Raw genomic sequence first — 21,199 nt, forward strand, 5'->3', positions numbered from 1 at the left:
GAGCAAAAAATCCGGTATTTAGCACATTAGTCATTACTGAACTGAGGCGGCACCAAAACGAACGCTGCAAGGCAAGGATGCTCAGGCCCTGCTCTGTAGCTGATGGAACAAGCCCATCCCTTCCGCCTCTTCTCATCTTCAGGGTTCGAAGGCAGCGAGACAGAATTCCACAGACACAAGTCACGTCAGAGACGGAAACACTTTTATTGCTACGGCATTGGCAGGCAACTCCAGGCCCCAGAGTCTACCGCCTCCCCGTCCCTGCAAGAGTTTGCAAATATATATATATATCTTTTTCTCAGGCCTGCCCCACCAAACGGGCTTGGCTTCAAGGCAGGCCATCATCCAGGCAAACTTTGCAGGAAAGCAGAGGAGAGAGTCGGGGCTGAGGAAACGCAGGGTGATCCGGTGTCGTGTTCAACAAGTCCTACAGGTAAGCGGGCAGGTCCTTCTCGATCACCTGCAGGCGGAGGAGAAAAGGTGATCAGTAACACCTAATGTGTGGACGCGGGTGGCACTGTGGGTTAAACCACAGAGCCTAGGGCTTGCCAATCAGAAGGTCGGCAGTTCGAATCCCCGCAACGGGGTGAGCTCCCGTTGCTCGGTCCCTGCTCCTGCCAACCTAGCAGTTCGAAAGCACGTCAAAGTGCATAGACTCATAGAGTTGGAAGAGACCACAAGGGCCATCGAGTCCAACCCCCTGCCAAGCAGGAAACACCATCAGAGCACTCCTGACATATGGTTGTCAAGCCTCTGCTTAAAGACCTCCAAAGAAGGAGACTCCACCACACTCCTTGGCAGCAAATTCCGCTGTCGAACAGCTCTTACTGTCAGGAAGTTCTTCCTAATGTTTAGGTGGAATCTTCTTGTACTTTGGATCCATTGCTCCGTGTCCGCTTCTCTGGAGCAGCAGAAAACAACCTTTCTCCCTCTATGCGACATCCTTTTATATATTTGAACATGGCTATCATATCACCCCTTAACCTCCTCTTCTCCAGGCTAAACATGCCCAGCTCCCTTAGCCGTTCCTCATAAGGCATCGTTTCCAGGCCTTTGACCATTTTGGTTGCCCTCCTCTGGACACGTTCCAGTTTGTCATTGTCCTTCTTGAACTGTGGTGCCCAGAACTGGACACAGGACTCCAGGTGAGGTCTGACCAGAGCAGAATACAGTGGCACTATCACTTCCCTTGATCTAGATGCTATACTCCTATTGATGCAGCCCAGAATTGCATTGACTTTTTTAGCTGCAGTGTCTCACTGTTGGCTCATGTCAAGTTTGTGGTCAACCAAGACTCCTAGATCCTTTTCACATGTACTGCTCTCAAGCCAGGTAGATAAATAGGTACCGCTCTAGCGGGAAGGTAAATGGCGTTTCCGTGCGCTGCTCTGGTTCGCCAGAAGCGGCTTAGTCCTGCTGGCCACATGACCCGGAAGCTGTACGCCGGCTCCCTCGGCCAATAAAGCGAGATGAGCGCTGCAACCCCAGAGTCGGCCACGACTGGACCTAACGGTCTGCCTCTTCCCTCCCAATACGACTTTGAGAGGCCAGGGCTTTCTCGCCACAGAGAAGGTGCCCGACTGCTGAGGCACAGCGCCCTGCCCATTCCATGGCATCTTCCTGATGCCATTGGGGCCCCTGAATGCCCAAGAGTCCTAGCTGGCCTGCCCAGTGCCCAGGGGCACTCTGTTCACTAGCAGAACGCAGAGTAGCTTTGGTAGAAAAAGACTCTCCAAAGAGCTTGCAGTCCGCGTTCCAACCGTGGCGGAGAACAGACCGCTTCACAAAATTTACTCATCACTCAGTTAAGAAATCCTCAAAGCACTTCAGGGAAAAAAGGAATATTTTGCTGTGCGTGCCACAGTTCCAATGCCACTGTAAGGTAAAAAGGCAAAGGACCCCTGGACGGTTAAGTCCAGCCAAAGGCGACTACGGGGTTGTGGCGCTCATCTCGTTTTCAGGCCGAGGGAGCCGGCATTTGTCCGCAGAGAGCTTTTTCCAGGTCATGTGGCCAGCAGGACTGAACCGCTTCTGGCGCAACGGGACACCGTGACGGAAACCAGGGCGCACGGAAGCGCCGTTCACCTTCCCTCTGGAGTGGTACCTATTTATCTACTTACACTGGCGTGCTTTCGAACTGCTAGGTTGGCAGGAGCTGGGACCGAGCAACGGGAGCTCACGGGATTCGAACCGCCGACCTTCCGATCGGCAAGCCCAAGAGGCTCAGGGGTTTAGACCACAGCGCCACCGTATGCAGGGCAGACTAAGGGCACTCTTGATGCCATCTCCGGTGCAAAGCCAAAACTGAAACCTGAGTGCGATACTTACAAAGGGGTCGTCCATTGGGCTGTATCTCTTCACCACCTGGCCTTCCTTGTTGATTAGGAACTGAAGGAAGGAGAGAGAGAGAATGGAGGACAGCTAGTGAACAAAGAGTGCCTTGAACCGGGGAAGGAAATCCAGGGTGCTTCGATATGGGATGAAATAAATAATAATAATAATAATAATAATAATAATAATAATAATAATAAATTTTATTTATATCCCGCCCTCCCCAGCCGAAGCCGGGCTCAGGGCGGCTAACAACAATAAAACAGTACAAAGTACAGCACAAACAACACCCTAAAATCTTTCATTATAAAATTAATTAATTCAAGCCACTGGCAACCATTCGGCCAGAGCTCCGCGAAGATTGCCGAGGGAGGGAGTCAGGCTGTGCCCTGGCCAAAGGCCTGGTGGAACACCTCTGTCTTGCAGGCCCTGCGGAAAGATGTCAGGTCCCGCAGGGCCCTGGTCTCTTGTGACAGAGTGTTCCACTAGATCGGAGCTACAGCCGAAAAAGCCCTGGCTCTGGTTGAGGCCAGCCTAACCTCTCTGTGGCCTGGGACCTTCAAGATGTTTTTGTTTGAAGTTCCTCTGTGGGGCATACCAGGAGAGGGAGTCCCGTAGGTACGAGGGTCCTAGGCCGTATAGGGCTTTAAAGGTTAAAACCAGCACCTTAAACCTGATCCTGTACTCCACCGGGAGCCAGTGCAGCTGGTATAGCACCGGGTGAATGTGATCTCGCAGCGAAGACCCCGTAAGGAGTCTCGCTGCAGCATTCTGCACCCGCTGGAGTTTCTGGGTCAGTCTCAAGGGCATCTTTCAGCACAGCAGAAACCCTGGCGCTCCCAATATTGCCGGACTCTCAACTCCCTCCCAGGGACCAAGAACAGGTTGATGGAGGAGGTACAGCGCTGGGCACAGTGCCGAAGGTCAGGCAGACGGGCTTAGGGACCACCACTGCCGTACACCGCTCATGACTTCAATACAGTGGTACCTTGGTTCTCAAACTTAACCCGTTCCGAAAGTCCGTTCCAAAACCAAGGCGCGCTTTCCCATAGAAAGTAACGCAAAACGGATTAATCAGTTCCAGCCTTTTAAAAACAACCCCCAAAACAGCAATTTGACATGAATTTTACTATCTAGCTAGAGCATCGATCCATAAAATGAAAGCAATAAACCATGTACTGAACTGGGTTGCACACAGTCACAAAAAGAGAAGCGAAAGCAAAAACAATAGCAAAAACAGACTCGTTTAAACGGACATGTGGCATTCAAAATGGAAGCATAAGACTCAAAACGGAAGCATGTTTGGCTTCCAAAAAAAGTTCGCAAACCGGAAAACTTAACTTCTGGGTTTGCAGTGTTTGGGTTCCAGGTTGTTTGAGTACCAAGGCGTTTGAGAACCAAGGTACCGCTGTATCTGAAGGCCTGCCTCTCCCCATGCAAACTGACCCAGACCCTGCGCTTGTCGTCAGAGGCCCTTCTCGGTGTCCCTCCTCCCTGAGAGGTTCAGAGGCCTTTAGCCATTAAATAACCTCCATAAAATGTCTTCTTAATGGGATCTTTGAGATTATATACATTGATTAATACTAATTTAGAGCCCCCCGCCACAGGCCTGAGGTTCCTCCCACCCCTGGGCTTAATGGCTCCAAGGCAGATTAAACAACTCCACAGAGGACAGTTCCTATCAACGGCTGGCGATCGAACCTCCATCTGCCAGGGCAGTCTACCAGCTGCCAGGGAGCGCTTTGGGGCCTGCAAACAGGAGGCCAGACTTGATAGGCCCAGCGATGCCCCCAAAGGGAGTTAAGATGCACTTCAGAATTGCCTCCCCTCCAAAGCTGGGATGGGGAAGATCTGTTGCTGGATTTGCCCCCTTCCCTGGCCAGGGATGCTGGGAGCTGGAGGGGCACAGATGTTGCCCAGGCCGATCCAATCGAGGGAGGGCACCCAAAATAATAAATAATAATAATAATTTTTATTTATACCCCGCCCTCCCCAGCCAAGGCCGGGCTCAGAGCGGCTTACAAGCAATAATAAAAACAAGTTGAATGATTACAACTTAAAAACAAAAGTAAAATACAACATTAAAATAATGGAACATTAAAATATTAAAATGTAGCCTCATTGCAGGAGGAGAAGGAAAAGAAAAAAGAAAGAGAGGGAGGGAATCAAATTGGCTCCAAGCCAAAGGCCAGGCGGAACAACTCTGTCTTACAGGCCCTGTAAGAAAGAAATCAGATCCTGCAGGGCCCTGGTCTCATGAGGCAGAGCGTTCCACCAGGCCAGAGCCAGAGTTGAAAAGGCCCTGGCTCTGGTTGAAGCCAATCTAACTTCCTTAGGGCCCGGGACCACTAGGGTGTTGCTATTTATGGACCTTGAGGCTCTCCGTGGGGCATACCAGGAGAGGCGGTCCCGTAGGTACGAGGGTCCTAGGCCGCGAAGGGCTTTAAAGGTCAAAAGCAGAACCTTGAACCTGACCCTGTACTCCACCGGGAGCCAGTGCAGCTGGAAAAGCACTGGGTGAATATGCTCCCATGGCAGAGACCCCGTGAGGAGCCTCGCTGCAGCGTTCTGCACCCGCTGGAGTTTCTGGGACAGCTTCAAGGGCAGCCCCGCGTAGAGCGAATTACAGTAGTCAAGCCTGGAGGTGACCGTCGCATGGATCACTGTGGCTAGGTCGGGGCGGGAAAGGTAAGGGACCAACTGCAAAGGTAAGGGGAAAAGGCTGCAGTCCAGCTGGGATTCAAAGAGCCAGGAGTCAAAAGCTGAAGTCTCACCTTGCTGAAGTTCCACTTGATGGCGCTAGGTGACGGGGGAGAGAAAAAACAACAAGACGACTTTAGTTTCGAAACAGGAAATCCAGAAGGGGTCCGTCTATCAAACTGAAAGGCCCCTGGGGTTGCGCTGTTCAGATACCCCCCCCCCCAAAAAAAAACTCCCATCAGCTCTGGCAAACCAGAATGGCGGGTTGTCAGGGATGACGGAAGCTGCGGCAATATCTGGATAAAACCACACCAGCTGCCTGTAATCTAGAACACAGGGCAAGGGTCAAGATATTGTTCAGGAACCACAACAGTTGAAACTTGGCTCTTTCTCGAACTGGGAGATCAGGGAACCAGGCAGAGGGCCTTCTCAGTGGTGGCACCCGCCCTGTGGAACGCCCTCCCACCAGATGTCCAAGGGAACAACAACTACCAGACTTTTAGAAGACATCTGAAGGCAGCCCTGTTTAGGGAAGCTTTTAATGTTTGATGTATTACTGTATTTTGGTTTGGTTGGAAGCTGCCCAGAGTGGCTGGGGAAACCCAGCCAGCTGGGCTGGGTATAAATAATATCATCATCATCATGATGATTTTTTTCCTTTAAATTTTTTTGGGGGCCTCAAGAGAGTGGGGCCCTAAGCTATAGTTTGTTTGGCTTATACGTAAATCCGGCACTGTTATCGGAGCTGGGTGCGAGAAGAAGGGGGGGTCGTCTCTGCATATAGGCCGTTTACCAAAGCGTATACAGTGGTGCCTCGCAAGACGAAAAGAATCCGTTCCGCGAGTCTCTTCGTCTAGCGGTTTTTTCGTCTTGTGAAGCAACCCCATTAGCGGATTAGCGCTATTAGCGGTTTAGCGGCTATTAAAGGCTTAAGGGATTAGCGGATTAGCTGCTAAAAGGCTATTAGCAGCTTAGTGCCTTAGAAAAAGGAGGTGGGGAGCGGAAAAAAATCGCAGGAACTCGCAAGATATTTTCGTCTTGCGAAGCAAGCCCATAGGGAAATTCGTTTTGCGAAGCACCTCCAAAACGGAAAACCCTTTCGTCTAGCGGGTTTTCTGTCTTGCGAGGCATTCGTCTTGCGGGGCACCACTGTATTTAAAAAAATACAGCAGTTAAGAAACTCACTTGCCCAGCGTCCCCCGGCCTTTGGGCTGGCTCTTCATCCACTTCCAGAGGGGGTGGGCGCCGTCCCCGTTCACCTCGATCTTGCTGAACATGTCAAACTTCACACCGTAACCTGCAGCGAAGGCTTTGATTTCCTCGTTGGTGCCCGGCTCCTGCAGTTTGGGGAAGGGAGATGAGAAATGGTCGTTGCTGGCATCTGCCTGCCTGCCCACCCCTCCTCAAAAAAAAAGGAACAAAAAAACTACATCACACCACCAGGCCTCCCGGCACCCTACCTGCTTGCCGAACTGGTTACAGGGGAACCCCAAGATGCGTAAACCTTTCTCAGCGTATCTGCTGTACAGGTCGACAAACTGAGTGTAGTTCACGCCAGTCTTGCCTCATTTCGAGGCCACGTTGGTGATGATGCAGACGTGGCCCCTGCAGAGACGGAAGGGAAACGTTTGTGAAGGAAGGCCCTGATCCAACCGTCATACGAGTATATATATTTACAGCAGGTACCGTATTTTTCGCTCTATAGGACGCGCAACCAACCATAGGACGCACCTTGTTTTAAAGGGGGAGAACAGGGGGAAAAAACTCCCCCTCTCTGCGCAGTGCCCCTTCAGCGAAGCGGCAGGAGAAACAGAGCCCCTTCCGTTTCTCCTCCCGCTTGGCTGAAGGGGCGCTGCGCAGCTCTCCCTCTCTGCTGAAGCCAGGAGAGTCTTGCTCTTCCGGCTTCAGCAAAATGAACCCAAAGCCTCCAGAGCACAGTGGCTATCCCTGAAGCCTTCGCAGCGCAGCGCAAGTTCCCGCTGTGCTCCGGAGGCTTCAGGTTCCTTTCGCTGAAGCCAGGAGAGTCTTGCTCTCCCGGCGGCTATCCCTGAAGGCTGGAGAGGGAGAGGGGTCGGTGTGCACTGACCCCTCTCACTCTCCAGCGAAAGCAACTCGAAGCCTCCGGAGTGTGGAGGGAGCACTCCCTCTGCGCTTCAGAGGCTCTGCATTGCTATCACTGAAGCCAATGAGCCTGAATTCACTCCATAGGATGCACACACATTTCCCCTTAATTTTGGAGGGGAAAAAGTGCGTCCTACAGAGCCAAAAATACGGTAAGTCAATGAGCAAGTCAGATGAGCTTGAACATGCAGAAGGTACCAAAAAATAATTTCAAGGAACCGCAGAAAGAGGGAGAAGTGGTGTCAAAATCTGGAAATGCGAAATTGTAAAGCCAATGAAATGTATAAATTTGAAAAATATAAATAAGAAACTGACCTGACCATTCCTCCAAGTCAGTGGTGGCCAAACTCGGCCCTCCAGACGTTTTGGGACTACAACTCCCATCATCCCTGACCCCTGGTCCTGCTAGATAGGGATGATGGGAGTTGCAGTCCCAAAATATCTGGAGGGCCGAGTTTGCCTATGTGTGCCTTGATTCAAGGCAGGAAGGGTGGGCCTGGACAAATATGCAGAGGGAATAAAATACCCCGCTCACTTACCTGTACCGCTCGAGCGAGACGTCGGCGCCATCGATGTCCGTGGCGTGGAAATCGTAGATGGATTTGGCAGACTGCCAGTCGGTTTCTTGAGCACACTGGAGGTGGGGAGAAACAGGAAGCGGGGGTCAGGGAGAAGCACACCTCAAATCAAAAGTACAGGGGCACCTCGGTTTTCCAACAGCTCGGTTCACGAACAACTTGGAACCCGGACGCTGCAAAACCGGAAGTAGTTTTCGAACGTGCTCTGTTTTGCGTCCCCTGTGTTTCCTGTTGCGCTGCTGATTTGCATTCCCCCCGTTGTAATTCAAGCCTTCCGTTTCCGACTGCAGTGTTCTAAATACTGGTTGTAAATATTAAGATGATACCAGCAAGAATGAGTCTTCCTGTAAATAAGTGATTTAAATCAAGTCTTACTGACTAGTGATTTAAATCAAATCCACCCTGATTCTTTGATTTAAATCGTGCTTTAAATCAAATCCACCCTGTATACCTGAAGGAGCGTCTCCACCCCCATCGTCCAGCCCGGACACTGAGATCCAGCACTGAGGGCCTTCTGGCGGTTCCCTCACTGCGAGAAGCCAAGTTACAGGGAACCAAGCAGAGGGCCTTCTCGGTAGTGGCGCCCACCCTGTGGAATGCCCTCCCTTCAGACGTGAAGGAAATAAGCAGCTATCTTCTCTTTAAAAGACATCTGAAGGCAGCCCTGTTCAGGGAAGTTTTTAATATTTAACGCTGTATTGTTTTTAACACTTGATTGGAAGCTGCCCAGAGTGGCTGGGGAAACTCAGCCAGATGGGCGGGGTATAAATAGAAAATTATTATTATTATTCAGAAAGAGCTCTCGTGGCATTCTCGTGTGTGTGTGTGTGTGTGTGTGTTTCGAGGGCTGCAAATCTCCCATTTCCCTCTCCTTCTAGTGCCAGGGCTCAGGGTTGGAAATCAGCCAGGCGCATATTGCGACTGGTGCAAAATCCAACTCCATCCCTGGGGAGACCTCTGGATGCCAAGTTGCCAATGGACATCTCCGTCCGCCTGGCCTCTCCAGCTTTCCAAAGCGGGTCAACTCAGAAGAGCTTATTCCTTGCCAACTAGAGTCAGCCAAGCGTGCTTTCCTCGCGGGGCAACTGATGCCCAGCACCCTTAATAAAACTACAGTTCCCAGGATTCTCCTTGACCTGGGTCAAGAGGTGTATCTTAGACTTTGGGGTGTGGGTGTGTGTGGATGCAACTTTAGCCATTACAACACACAGGGACGGATCCAGGAGGCTAAACTGCAATTAAGGGGGCTTTTGCACCAGTCAGGGATTTCAATGGAATTAACGTGCGATTAAATTAATCTGGATCCAAAGCCCCTATCCTTTCCCTCCCCTCCCCAGGTTATCCTCTAAAGCAAGAGGGGGTGGGAATCTGTCGCCCAGGCAGCATGGTGGGTTGTAGTCTGGCAACCTCTGCAGGCCACAGATGTTGCTGTTTTAAAACAGTTGACAGACCAGAGGTCTGTCAAACATTAAAAGCTCCCTTAAACAGGGCTGCCTTCAGATGTCTTCTAGAAGTCTGGTAGTTGTTTTTCTCTTTGAAATCCGGCAGGAGGGCGCCACTACCGAGAAGGCCCTCTGCCTGGTTCCCTGTAACTTTGCTTCTTGCAGCGAGGGAACCGTCGGAAGGCCCTCGGCGCTGGACCTCAGAGTCTGGGCAGAACAATGGGGGTGGAGACGCTCCTTCATGGCGTTTCCATGCGTTCTGGTTTCCGTCATGGTGTCCTGTTGCACCAGATGTGGTTTAGTCCTGTTGGCCACATGACCTGGAAAGCTGTCTGTGGACAAATGCTGGCTCCCTCAGCCTGAAAGCAAGATGAGCGCTGCAACCCCACAGTTTCCTTCGACTGGACTTAACCATCCAGGGGTCCTTTACTTTTTAAAAAACCTTATTATTAGTATTATTGGGGCGCGGGTGGCGCTGTGGTCTAAACCACTGAGCGTAGGGCTTGCCGATCAGAAGGTCAGCAGTTTGAATCCCTGCGACGGGGTGAGCTCCCGTTGTTCGTTCCCTGCTCCTGCCAACCTAGCAGTTCAAAAGCACATCAAAGTGCAAGTAGATAAATAGGTACCACTCCAGCGGGAAGGTAAACGGCATTTCAGTGCGCTGCTCTGGTTAGCCAGAAGCGGCTTAGTCCTGCTGGCCACATGACCCAGAAGTTGTACGCCGGCTCCCTTGGAATGTAAAGCGAGACAAGCACTGCAACCCCAGAGTCGGCCACGACTGGACCTAACGCTCAGGGATCCCTTTACCTTTACCATTAGTATTATTATTTCTGTGCAGGCTCAATCCCTGGCATCCCCAGTTAAAAGGATAACAGGTAACAGAGGTTGTGGGTAGAACCTTGTGAGACTACTCTGGGGAGCCACTGTCAAGTCAGTGCAGTGCAGAAATTATAGGGTGCAAAAATAACCTGAGCGTGTTCTGATGTGTCCTGTATTCCAAGCAGCTCCAGTTTACAACCTGGAGTCCCAAACAAACCAAGCCGTGACCAACTCTCTCCCTGTCCCTTTGTTGATGCTGACCTCTAAAAATTCTTGTCTTTCAACATCCTCCCCTGATGCTCGTGATCAAGGACAATGCGTGTGGGAGGTTCAAGGCCTTTGCCTTCTCTCTCTCCCCTCCCGCCCCCAATCCCTGTTACACAAAGGCTCCATTAGGCAATAAGATTACACACAGAGGAAAGATCAGGAAGGAATTTAGAGCGGCCACCCTGGTTGCCTTTTATAACCAAGCTTAATCAAGATCCCAAAGGAGCAAGCTCTGTAAATGAACCGCGGTAAATAAATTAAAAAAGCACCCTCCTGACTCATAACGGAGATGGCAGAACCGGTCTCAAAGGTGGAAGTTTCCACAGACTTCTCAGTTGTTACTACTGCATTGCAGATGAAAGCAGCTGCCGACACGAACTTTGACTTCCAAGAGCACTTCAAGGCCCCGGACTTTTGTTTCTGGAGAATAGTCAAGTCAGGCAGAAACCAGGGAAGTCGGCTGGGTGCCAACGCTGCCCTGCTCCCAGATTAAGGAATGTTTCGCAACGTAAACTGGGTTAATCACCAGCCAAAACAGCGCAGTGATTAAAACGTGCTTGCTAGGAGCCAGCGTCTTAGAACGTGGAGAGACAGGAACGACATTTCCCCATGATTAGAAATGGCATCCCTTCGCCTGGAAAAAAAAAAGCATTTCTTCCAGGCAGGTAAAGTAAGTTGGCATCGACTTCCGGACAGAAGGAAGCACTTTGCCCTATGTGCGGAACTTGCAGTACTCAGGACTACAAAATAGGATCGCTTTCTAATGGCAATGTCTTTTAAGGCTGAAAAGAATACACGGACAATAGGGAATCTGAGCAGCTATCATGGTAAACCAAGGTTTTTAAGGGGATTTTCCGACGCCTGAGACTAAATCCCAAGTATGGAACAGGAGGTAAATACAGCCTTGAGGATACTGTACTGAGCGGGCTTTTTTTCTCCCTCGTCCCCAAAGCAGAAGAGAGCCGATAAGCACACCTGAATTAGGGGGGAAAACTCACTTATAAATAAAATTATAAGCTTGGCCAGAGATGTTCCCACTGCATTAATAAAAAACATCTTTATACGTTGCCCCAGGTCTTACAGAGAAAACGCATTCAAGATGGAAAAGCCTCAGGTGAAAGTGGCTTTGCTTTTGATTACTTTTGAGGCAGCAACTAATTGCAGTTAATTGCCTACACCGGGACAGGTGTAGGCAATTGCTCAGGGAAAGACTGGTGCAGAGAATGAGGCGCTACACAGGTGCGAGAGGCAGGAGGGAGTTTTGAAACGAGGTTGTGCGCTTTTAGGCTCCAAAGCCCACCACAGCGACGGACCCCAGAGAGAACCAGGAAGAACTGGTTGCCCCACAGAATCAGGTAGGGGGGGAAAGAAGCAAACTCCAAGCAGACCCACCCAATATTAGCTGACACTGCTAATTTACGTCTACTCGTTTTTATGGGTCCACTTTTGAGTAGAAATTACCTGAATTCCACCCACCGTGCTCTGGAAGTAGCCAGAGAACGGCAAGACATCGGGTCACATCGCAAAAGGTAGCAGAGTGACCCAATGCGAACCAACCAACCCCACAAAGCCAGTGGTTAGCATTGGGCCAGGACCTAGAAGGGCTTGGGTTCGAATTCTCCCACTCATGAAGCTCACCAGTCAATGCCCCTTTAGCTTAACTCGCCTCGCAGGGCTGTTGCGAGGATGAAACGGGGAGCGGAGGTAATATCACATACAGAAGCACCTTTAACTCTTTGCAATAAATGTGTGGCGAATATATTGCAAGCGTGTTGGGGAATATAACGACGCGAGTCCCAGAAAATAACGAGAAGTGTTGGCTGTTTCACAACAGGGCGAAAAGAGTTTCGTTACGGCGGCAGCAGGCCTCCCCGCTTGCTTATCTTTAAATGCATTTGTAGGACACAGTTGCAATTCTGGGAACTGGCAGCCACCCTCCCCAGCTGCTGGGAAAAGGCAGAATTAAAAGCTATGTATATTAACACACCAAGACCCCTTTTCCAATGCACCCTGGGAGGCAAAAGGCTATATATGTGTATGTGTATATGCATATATACACATACATACATACATACACACACACACACACACACTATACACACACATTATATAAACACACACACAATATACATATACATATATATATACACTGACCAAACTGCGGGTGGCAGTGGAAGACAGGAGTGCCTGGCGTGCTCTGGTCCATGGGGTCACGAAGAGTCGGACACGACTGAACGACTAAACAACAACATATACACACATATACAAACACACATACATATATATAGACACACACACGTACATATATAGACACACACACACACACACATATAATAATAATAGTACCCCGCCCATCTGGCTGGGTTTCCTCAGCCACTCTGGGCGGCTTCCATAGAAACCAAAAACACACTAAAATATCACAGATTAAAAACTTCCCTGAACAGGGCTGCCTTAAAATGTCTTCTGAATGTCAGGTAGTTATTTATTGCTTATATATATATAGACACACACAAATACATAAACACACACACACACACACACACACACACGAGAAACTGCCCCAGGGGATTATGGGAATTATTGCAACACTAGAAAAAGAATTTAGGAAGGAAATCAGCTTAGCACTCTATTTCATGGGGGAGGCAGACCATGGATCCAAAGGGATTATGGGGGGAAGAAAAGTAAGAGCCAAGAAAACAGTGGTCCAGGGATTTTGTTAGGTCCTCCAAGAGGGGGACGCTCTAGCCCCCCGCGTCTATGCTATGACCACCGAGAACCCAGGGGCGGCTAGAGCGGGCCCGGCTGAGAGGCCTAGCCGGGCCTAGCGCGACCAAGCCTTTCTTCGAAACTCACCATTGTCCTGGTCAGGCCCCGCGTTGCCAGCAGCCCGCACAGAAGCGTCCTCTTCACTAAGCGCTCCAAGCTCATCCCCTTCGGCCGCTTTCCGCGGACTCCGCCTTTATCCTTCCCCTCAGAAACGGCTCAAATGCACGGCAGCCAATCAGCGGGCGGCTTCTCCGGACGCCCCGAGTCGAAAGCCCCGCCCCACTCTCTCTCGACCAATGGGGCAGCGGGAAGGGCGGGGCAAGCCTTAGCAAGCGGAGGGTAAGACGCGAGGCCCAGCCCTGTCGCGCGAGCGCTGATAGGGCCGTGGACGTTACGCACAGGTGGCGCAGCCAATCGTTTAGATCTGCATCCCAGATGCGGTTGTCTTGGAGATTCACATCTGGAGCATCCTTGGAAAGGAGCCAGAAGCCAGGATGCAAAGCTCTGGGTGAAGAAGAAGAGGAGGAGTTTGGATTTGATATCCCACTTTATCACTACCCTAAGAAGTCTCAAATGGGACGCAGGTGGCACTCTGGGTTAAACCACAGAGCCTAGGACTTGCTGATCAGAAGGTCGGCGGTTCGAATCCCCTGAGCACCCGTTGCTCGGTCCCTGCTCCTGCCAACCTAGCAGTTCGAAAGCACGTCAAAGTGCAAGTAGATAAATAGGTACCGCTCCAGCGGGAAGGTAAATGGCGTTTCCATGCGCTGCTCGGGTTCGCCAGAAGCGGCTTAGTCATCCTTTTCAACTCTGGCTCCGGCCTGGTGGAACGCTCTGCCTCATGAGACCAGGGCCCTGCAAGATCTGATTTCTTTCCGCAGGGCCTGTAAGACAGAGTTGTTCCGCCTGGCCTTTGGCTTGGAGCCAATTTGATTCCCTCCCTCCCTCTCTTTCTTTTTTCTTTTCCTTCTCCTCCTGCGATGAGGCTACATTTTAATATTTTAATGTTCCATTATTTAAATGTTGTATTTTACTTTTGTTTTTAAGTTGTAATCATTCATCTTGTTTTTATTATTGCTTGTAAGCTGCTCTGAGCCAGGCCTTGGCTGGGGAGGGCGGGGTATAAATAATAAATTATTATTATTATTATTCTGGCCACATGACCCAGAAGCTGTATGCCGGCTCCCTCGGCCAATATAGCGAGATGAGCGCCGCAACCCCAGAGTCGTCCACGACTGGACCTGATGGTCAGGGATCCCTTTACCTTTTTAAGGAGTCTCAAAGCGGCTAACATTCTCCTTTCCCTTCCTCCCCCACAACAAACACTCTGTGAGGTGAGTGGGGCTGAGAGACTTCAGAGAAGTGTGACTGGCCCAAGGTCACCCAGCAGCTGCATGTGGAGGAGCGGGGAAGCGAACCCAGTTCACCAGATTACGAGTCCACCGCTCTTAACCACTACACCACACTGGCTCTCTAACATTAAATTATGGAGCTCTCTTGTTAACACCCCGTTCAACAACACATCTCACATTGCTGTAAATTTTGGTTTGATGGAAATTCCCTGCAATCTAAGTGTAACACAAGCTCATTACAAAACTTATTTGCTTGAATTTAAGGTAAAGGGACCCCTGACCATTAGGTCCAGTCGGGCAGGAGCTGGGACCGAGCAACGGGAGCTCACCCTGTCGCAGGGATTCGAACCGCCAACCTTCTGATCGGCAAGTCCTAGGAACATGAAGGGTGGAATCCACGCCGCCAGCCAAGGTCAATTGTATTCATCATTAAAACATAATTCCACCAGATGTATTCAAGTATACACCAGTGCTGCAGCTAAATTGGCATCAAAGTCAAAGTCAATAAGGCAAAGTTCTCCTGCCTGTTATTGCTTTTATGCTTGTGTCATTTGTTTGGACCTCTCAAGGGAGCCAGGTGTTCAGATTAGAGCCAGAGAAAATGTCGCCAGCTTTCTCAATTGCAGCCCTGGTTTTTTTCCAGCGCCAAGCAAACAATCTTTCTACTCCCCTGGGCTTACAAACTTTTTAATTATGTGTGACGCCGGTTGCTTTTCTCCCAAGAAGCAGGCGTCTTTTAATTTCGTGGCTGCTGTCACCATCTGCAGTGATCATGGAGCCCAAGAAAGTAAAATCTCTCACTGCCTCCATTTCCGCCCCTTCTATTTGCCAGGAGGTGATGGGCCCAGTAGCCATGATCTTCGTTTTTTGGATGTTGAGCTTCAGACCATATTTTGCGCCCTCCTCTTTCATCCTCATTAAAAGGTTCTTTAATTCCTCCTAACTTTCTGCCATCAAGGTTGTGTCATCTGCATATATGAGGTTCTGTTTATTGATGTTTTAATGTTTTATTGATGTTTTAATGTTCTTTAAACCGCTTTGAGGTTTTTCTTAAAAAATATAAAGCAGTGTAGAAATGAAATAAATAATAATAATAATGCAAAGGAATTGAAATGGAGAGCCCAAAAAACAAAATACATCTCTACATCTCAATATCTCTAAGTATGTTTTAAAACGCGATCCCGGAAATCGCCGACACACGCACCTCTTCCTTTTTTTGTCTAGCTCTAGCGACCACGCTGCGCCCTGCGGCCGCCTCCCTGCGCATGCGCCTCCCCCGCAATGCCTCCTGGGAGTCGTAGTTTTCTCCACACGCGCTCCCGCTTACCCGGCTGCGCGAAGCGGGATGCCTATTGGCTGGCGTCGAGGAGGAGGAGGCGGAACAACGCCGGGCCTGCGCAGTCGGGACCAGCCAATGTGGTCTGGGTCGGAGCTGAGATGAGGGGATTTTAGGAGAGGGGCATGTCCATGCTGAAGCTGCAGGGGGCGCTGCTGCTGCGGGGCACAGGTAGGCAGTTCAACAGGTTAGGGTAGGGAGAGGAGGGGGGAGTCAGGCAGCCACCTCCCCCCACACAATTCCACCCCCCAAAAATTGGGGAGGGGGCTGGAGCCCTATGCCCTCCTATAATATGGGGAGCGTGTGGGGTGGAGTGGGGTGGAGTGTCCTCAGTGGGAGGGCTGTATCTAATTCACCCCTGACACTCTTCCTTTCAGGGGCTCCCCCCAATGGGGAGAGAAGCCCCCCTACCCATAATTGCAAATTGGGGAGGGGGCTGGGGCCCTCTCCCCTGCTATAATATGGAGAGAGTGTGGGTGGGGTGGAGTGGGGGGTCCTTAGTGGGAGGCCTCGATCAAATCCCCCCGCCACTCTCCCCCAATGGAGAGAGAAGCCCCCCTACCCATAATTGCAAATTGGGGGGGGGGCTGGGGCCCTATCCCCGCCAATAATATGGGGAGAGTGTGGGGTGTCCTCAGTGGGAGGGCTGCATCTAATTCACCCCTTCCATTCTTTCAGGGGCTCCCCCCAATGGAGAAAGAGGCCCCCAATCCATAATTGCAAATGGGGGGGGCTGGGGCCCTCTCTCCTCCTCTGATATGGGGAGAGTGTGGGGAGGGGAGGGAGGAGTCAGGCAGCCACCTCCCCCCCCCCACAACTCCCCACCAAAATTGGGGAGGGGGGCTGGAGCCCTATCCCCTCCTCTAATATGGGGAAAGTGGGGGGTCCTCACTGGGAGGGCTGCATCTAAGTCACCCCGACACTCTGGACCTAATGGTCAGGGGTCCCTTTACCTTTATCTTTAAATGCAATTAATAATAATAATAATAATACAGGACAAGACTGTATCAACACAGGACGCATTGCATTTTATATTGAAATACAGGACGTTTCTGTATTATACCGGACAGGTGGCAACATTATATGTATGTGTGAAGCCTTCCCTGTCTTGTAATTTGCAGAGGAGGATGAAACCCTTTCCCCCTTTACAGTTGCTTCGTTGCCGCTTAACGACGGGGCTGGATCCATCCCGTTTCCTTCATTCTGTTTTGGCTGTGCCTTCGTATTACTTAATAGCAGGAGGTCTTGCTCTTTTCCGCCCCGCCCCCCCCCCCCCCCCGCTGCCCCCAAAACAAGGGTGGGAATTAAACTTCGTAGTTTGGGGTGTGGTGGGAAGCGGACTTATTCTCTCCTCATTCTGGTTTCCCTTCCCTTACCCTTTCCGTTGTGTTTCAGAGAGCCTTTGGATCAGAGTGAGAAATTACTCCTCTGCCAGGGCGAAGGAAGAAGCCAGGAAAAGATGGGTGTGTGAACAAGTAGAGTTGTTGGAAGGTAAGCATAATATAACGCGGGTGGCGCTGTGGGTTAAACCACAGAGCCTAGGATTTGCCGATCGGAAGGTCGGCGGTTCGAATCCCCGCAATGACGGGGTGAGCTCCCGTTGCTCGGTCCCTGCTCCTGCCAACCTAGCAGTTCGAAAGCACCTCAAAGTGCAAGTAGATAAATAGGTACCGCTCCAGCGGGAAGGGGCTTAGTCCTGCTGGCCACATGACCCGGAAGCTGGACGCCGGCTCCCTCGGCCAGTAAAGCGAGATGAGCACTAGGTTGAACCCCATAAAAACAGGGTTTTTTCCCTTTGCAAATTAAGCTCAACAACTGTGAGCTGATCCTCAAAAAACTGGGGCTTTCGCCCTTTCCTCCTCTAAAAACTTTGTTTAGTCGTTTAGTGGTGTCCACCTCTTTGTGACCCCATGGACCAGAGCACGCCAGGCCCTCCTGTCTTCCACTGCCGCCCGCAGTTTGGTCAAACTCATGCTGGTCGCTTCGAGAACACTGTCCCAGCATCTGGTCCTCTGTCGTCCCCTTCTCCTTGTGCCCTCCATCTTTCCCAACATCAGGGTCTTTTCCAGGGAGTCTTCTCTTCTCATGAGGTGGTCAAAGTCTTGGAGCCTCAGCTTCAGGATCTGTCCTTCCAGTGAGCACTCAGGGCTGATTTCCTTAAGAATGGAGAGGTCTGATCTTCTTGCAGTCCATGGGACTCTCAAGAGTCTCCTCCAGCACCAGAATTCAAAAGCATCCATTCTTTGGCAATCAGCCTTCTTTGTGGTCCAGCTCTCACTTCCATGCATCACTACTGGGAAAACCCTCTAAAAACTAGGTGCGTCTTATTTACGGATGCTTTCTTTAACTCAGCGCGCCGCATTCCCCAGCGATTCGATTCTTCCTTTCCTCCCCTGCAGTGCTGGAGGCAAGAGTGCAGCAGCTGAAGGCCGAAAATGTATCGGAGGTGGCGGTCAGCGAGGTCCAACGCTCCCGCCTGCGCAAGTTCGTCTCCGTCCCGCCCGCCCCACGGAAAACGGCCGCTGCCAGCCCGGCTCGGACCGAGAGTGCCCCGAAACGTGAGGAAAAGCCCCAGCCAAGCCGCTGGATCGAGAAGCTCAAGAAGGAGAAGTCGATGAAGAACAAACGGCTTCTGAAACTGGAGGCCAAGCTCTCGGCCGCCGTGCCGGGCGACGTGGCTGAGCCTGCCCTGGAGTGGATTGGGCCCGGCGCGAAGGACGAAGAATTCTCCTTGCGCTCTCCCGCTAAAGAGACCCGGGCGAAGCTCAAGGCGCGAGCGTCTAAGTCGCAGAAGTCCAGCAAAGCCGACGACGGCCAGCCAAACAAGACTGCCAAAGTCTCGATCGGGACGCAGTCTCGGGATCCTTCCGGCAGCTGCGAGGAACCGGGGGAGCCCTTTCGGGTCTGGGACGCCGCCGAGGGGACGCTCCCCCTGGACGAGGAAGACGGGTACCGCCACATGAACGTCAAGCTAAACATTTTGTCCTATTTGGACGCCTGCCTTTTCCTCGATCAGCCCGAAAGGGCCCAGCAGTGCTTGATGTTTTATCACCGCTCCCACGCCCGCAGGAAGCGCCTCGACGTCCGAATGTACAATCTCGTTATGCAAGGGTACGCCAAGAAGGTAAGGAGATTTGCATGCCTGCTTGCAGTGGTAGTGCCAGGGTGGATAAAAATTCAATTCTTTTTTTAAAATAAATATCTGATCTTTTTGATTTAAATCGGAATTTTTGTTTTAAATCGGAGGGTTTTTTTTAAATCAGATTTTTAAAATAAAATGCTTTTGGAGGAAAAAATCTTTCTAAAGATTTTCTATGTAAGTTACATTATAGTCCAATCCCACTTCTGACACCAAGGGACGCGGGTGGTGCTGTGGGTTAAACCACAGAGCCTAGGACTTGCTGGTCAGCGGTTCGAATCCACCATATAGCTTAAGGTAAAGGTACCCCTGCCCGTACGGGCCAGTCTTGACAGACTCTAGGGTTGTGCGCCCATCTCGCTCAAAGAGGCCGGGGGCCAGCGCTGTCCGCAGACACCTCCGGGTCACGTGGCCAGCGTGACATCGCTGCTCTGGCGAGCCAGAACCGCACACGGAAACGCCGTTTACCTTCCCGCTAGTAAGCGGTCCCTATTTATCTACTTGCCCCCGGGGGTGCTTTCGAACTGCTAGGTTGGCAGGCGCTGGGACCGAACAATGGGAGCGCACCCCGCTGCGGGGATTCGAACCGCCGACCTTTCGATCAGCAAGCCCTAGGCGCTGAGGCTTTAACCCACAGCACCACCCGCGTCCCACCATATAGCTTAGCGCTATGCAAATGGCCTCAGGCGAGTCACAGGCTTTTTTTTTTTTAATAATATTTATTTCATTTTTCACAAATACAAAAAAGTTGAAAAAGACAAAGTACCATGGAATAAAAGGGGGGGAAAAGAAAAAAAGAAAAAATAAAAATTAAAAAGAATACATAGAAAACCTCCCCACCACCCCACCAACAAGAAAAAAAGCAAAAAACAAAGACATTTAAAAAAGAAAACACTTCCATTTTTCAAAATTCCATCCTTCTGTAACTTATTTCCTCGACCTCCTCCCACCTCCCTTTTTGTATTCCAATTATTAATTAAGCGAGTCATAGGCTCACGCTCCTCTCACAAGGAGTTGGTTGGAAGAATTCACTTGGATGCGAAGGGCTTTGTAGCTCAGCGGCAAAGCATCTGCTTCGAATGCAGATAAGCAACAAGTCCTGGTCCTGGTTTGAGTCACCTGTCCTTTCTGTCTCCCCCCAGGGCGTCCTGACACAGGTTGGCAGACTCTTCCACCTCCTCGAGGAAGCTGGCTTGAGACCCAACCCAGACTCTTACGCCGCTGCGCTCGCTTGCATGGGGCACTGTGGGGCATCTCGCAACATCATCTTCAGGTGTTACTCTTGACATTGGTCCCTTCTTCCTCAGCGACAGCGGTGGTGCAGTGGTTAGAGCATTGGGGCTGTGGCCTGGGTTGAAATCCCCACTCTGCCATGAAGCTCACTGGGTGACCTTGGGCCAGTCAACACACTCAGCCTACCTACCGGATTAAATGAGGACTAGGACTCGGGAGACCAGGGTTTGACTACCCCACTATGGGCATGAAGCTTTCAGGGATGGGGGGGGCATTGGGGGCCAGTCACCGCCTCTCCACCTAACCTACCTGACAGGTGTGTGGTTGACTGAGGAGGGCCATGTACACCATCTTGAGCTCCTTGCGAGAAAACGTGATCTACAGATATCTTTCTATATAAATAGAAATGAAGGGTGTCGTCGCGCTGTGCATTCCAATGGGAATAGCAAGCTTCTCTGTCCTCCCTTCTCCTGTAGAGGGGGGGGGGGGAGGTTAGTGCTTGTGCCAGGAGATATGTGGGGAACTTGAATAATACAGTGGTGCCCCGCAAGACGAATGCCTCGCAAGATGGAAAACCCGCAAGACGAAAGAGTTTTCCGTTTTCAGAGGTGCTTCGCAGGACGAATTTCTCTATGGGCTTGCTTCGCAAGACGAAAATGTCTTGCGATTCTTGAGTATTTTCCCCGCTCCCCAACCCCTTTTTCTAAAGCGCTAAGCTGCTAATAGCCTTTTAGCAGCTAATCCGCTAATCCCTTAAGCCGTTAATAGCCCTTAAACTGCTAATAGCGCTAATCCGCTAATGGGCTTGCTTTGCAAGACGAAAAAACCGCAAGACGAAGAGACTCGCGGAACGGATTCTTTTCGTCTTGCGAGGCACCACTGTATTCACTTCTCCATTTCCCATAAACCAACTCCCCCTCCCTCCCAGTCTTCAAATACCGATACCGCAAGTTCTTTCCTTACTGTGCATAAAGTCCAGAAGGGTTTTCCAATCATTCATAAATCGCCAGCGGTGATTATAAGCACGTCGAATTGCCATCTCAGCCAAAGCCATTCATTTTGATAGGCGTTTTTTGATAGGCGGTAATGACGAGTCTCCGCGAGAGGAATGGGAG

At 50.8% G+C, this 21,199-nt stretch overlaps 2 protein-coding genes and 1 long non-coding RNA gene across 3 annotated transcripts in view; 1 reads left to right on the forward strand and 2 right to left on the reverse strand.

The window, feature by feature from the left end:
* Window positions 1-21,199, reverse strand: part of LOC310668661 — a 120,240-nt gene that overhangs the window by 56,499 nt on the left and 42,542 nt on the right. The window lies entirely within an intron of this gene.
* On the reverse strand, window positions 188-13,271 carry GPX4 (glutathione peroxidase 4). The gene is made up of 7 exons (XM_083421976.1): window positions 13,112-13,271; window positions 7,692-7,786; window positions 6,492-6,636; window positions 6,217-6,368; window positions 5,106-5,130; window positions 2,329-2,388; window positions 188-460 (listed from the first exon to the last, which is right to left on the reverse strand). The coding sequence occupies exons 1-7, from the start codon at window positions 13,184-13,186 to the stop codon at window positions 428-430; spliced, it is 585 nt and encodes a 194-aa protein (XP_083278102.1). The 5' UTR covers window positions 13,187-13,271; the 3' UTR covers window positions 188-427.
* POLRMT (RNA polymerase mitochondrial) overlaps window positions 15,749-21,199 on the forward strand; it is a 46,519-nt gene continuing 41,068 nt past the window's right edge. Inside the window, exons 1-4 of the mRNA XM_083421377.1 lie at window positions 15,749-15,883; window positions 17,108-17,203; window positions 18,112-18,836; window positions 19,994-20,124. Of these exons, the coding sequence (XP_083277503.1) occupies window positions 15,838-15,883; window positions 17,108-17,203; window positions 18,112-18,836; window positions 19,994-20,124 (998 nt within the window). The 5' untranslated portion in view covers window positions 15,749-15,837. The remainder of the gene's footprint in view (window positions 15,884-17,107; window positions 17,204-18,111; window positions 18,837-19,993; window positions 20,125-21,199) is intronic.

The sequence above is a fragment of the Podarcis tiliguerta genome (assembly GCF_965153285.1).
Source record: "Podarcis tiliguerta genome assembly, chromosome: 18".
Classification (NCBI taxonomy): Eukaryota; Metazoa; Chordata; class Lepidosauria; order Squamata; family Lacertidae; genus Podarcis; species Podarcis tiliguerta.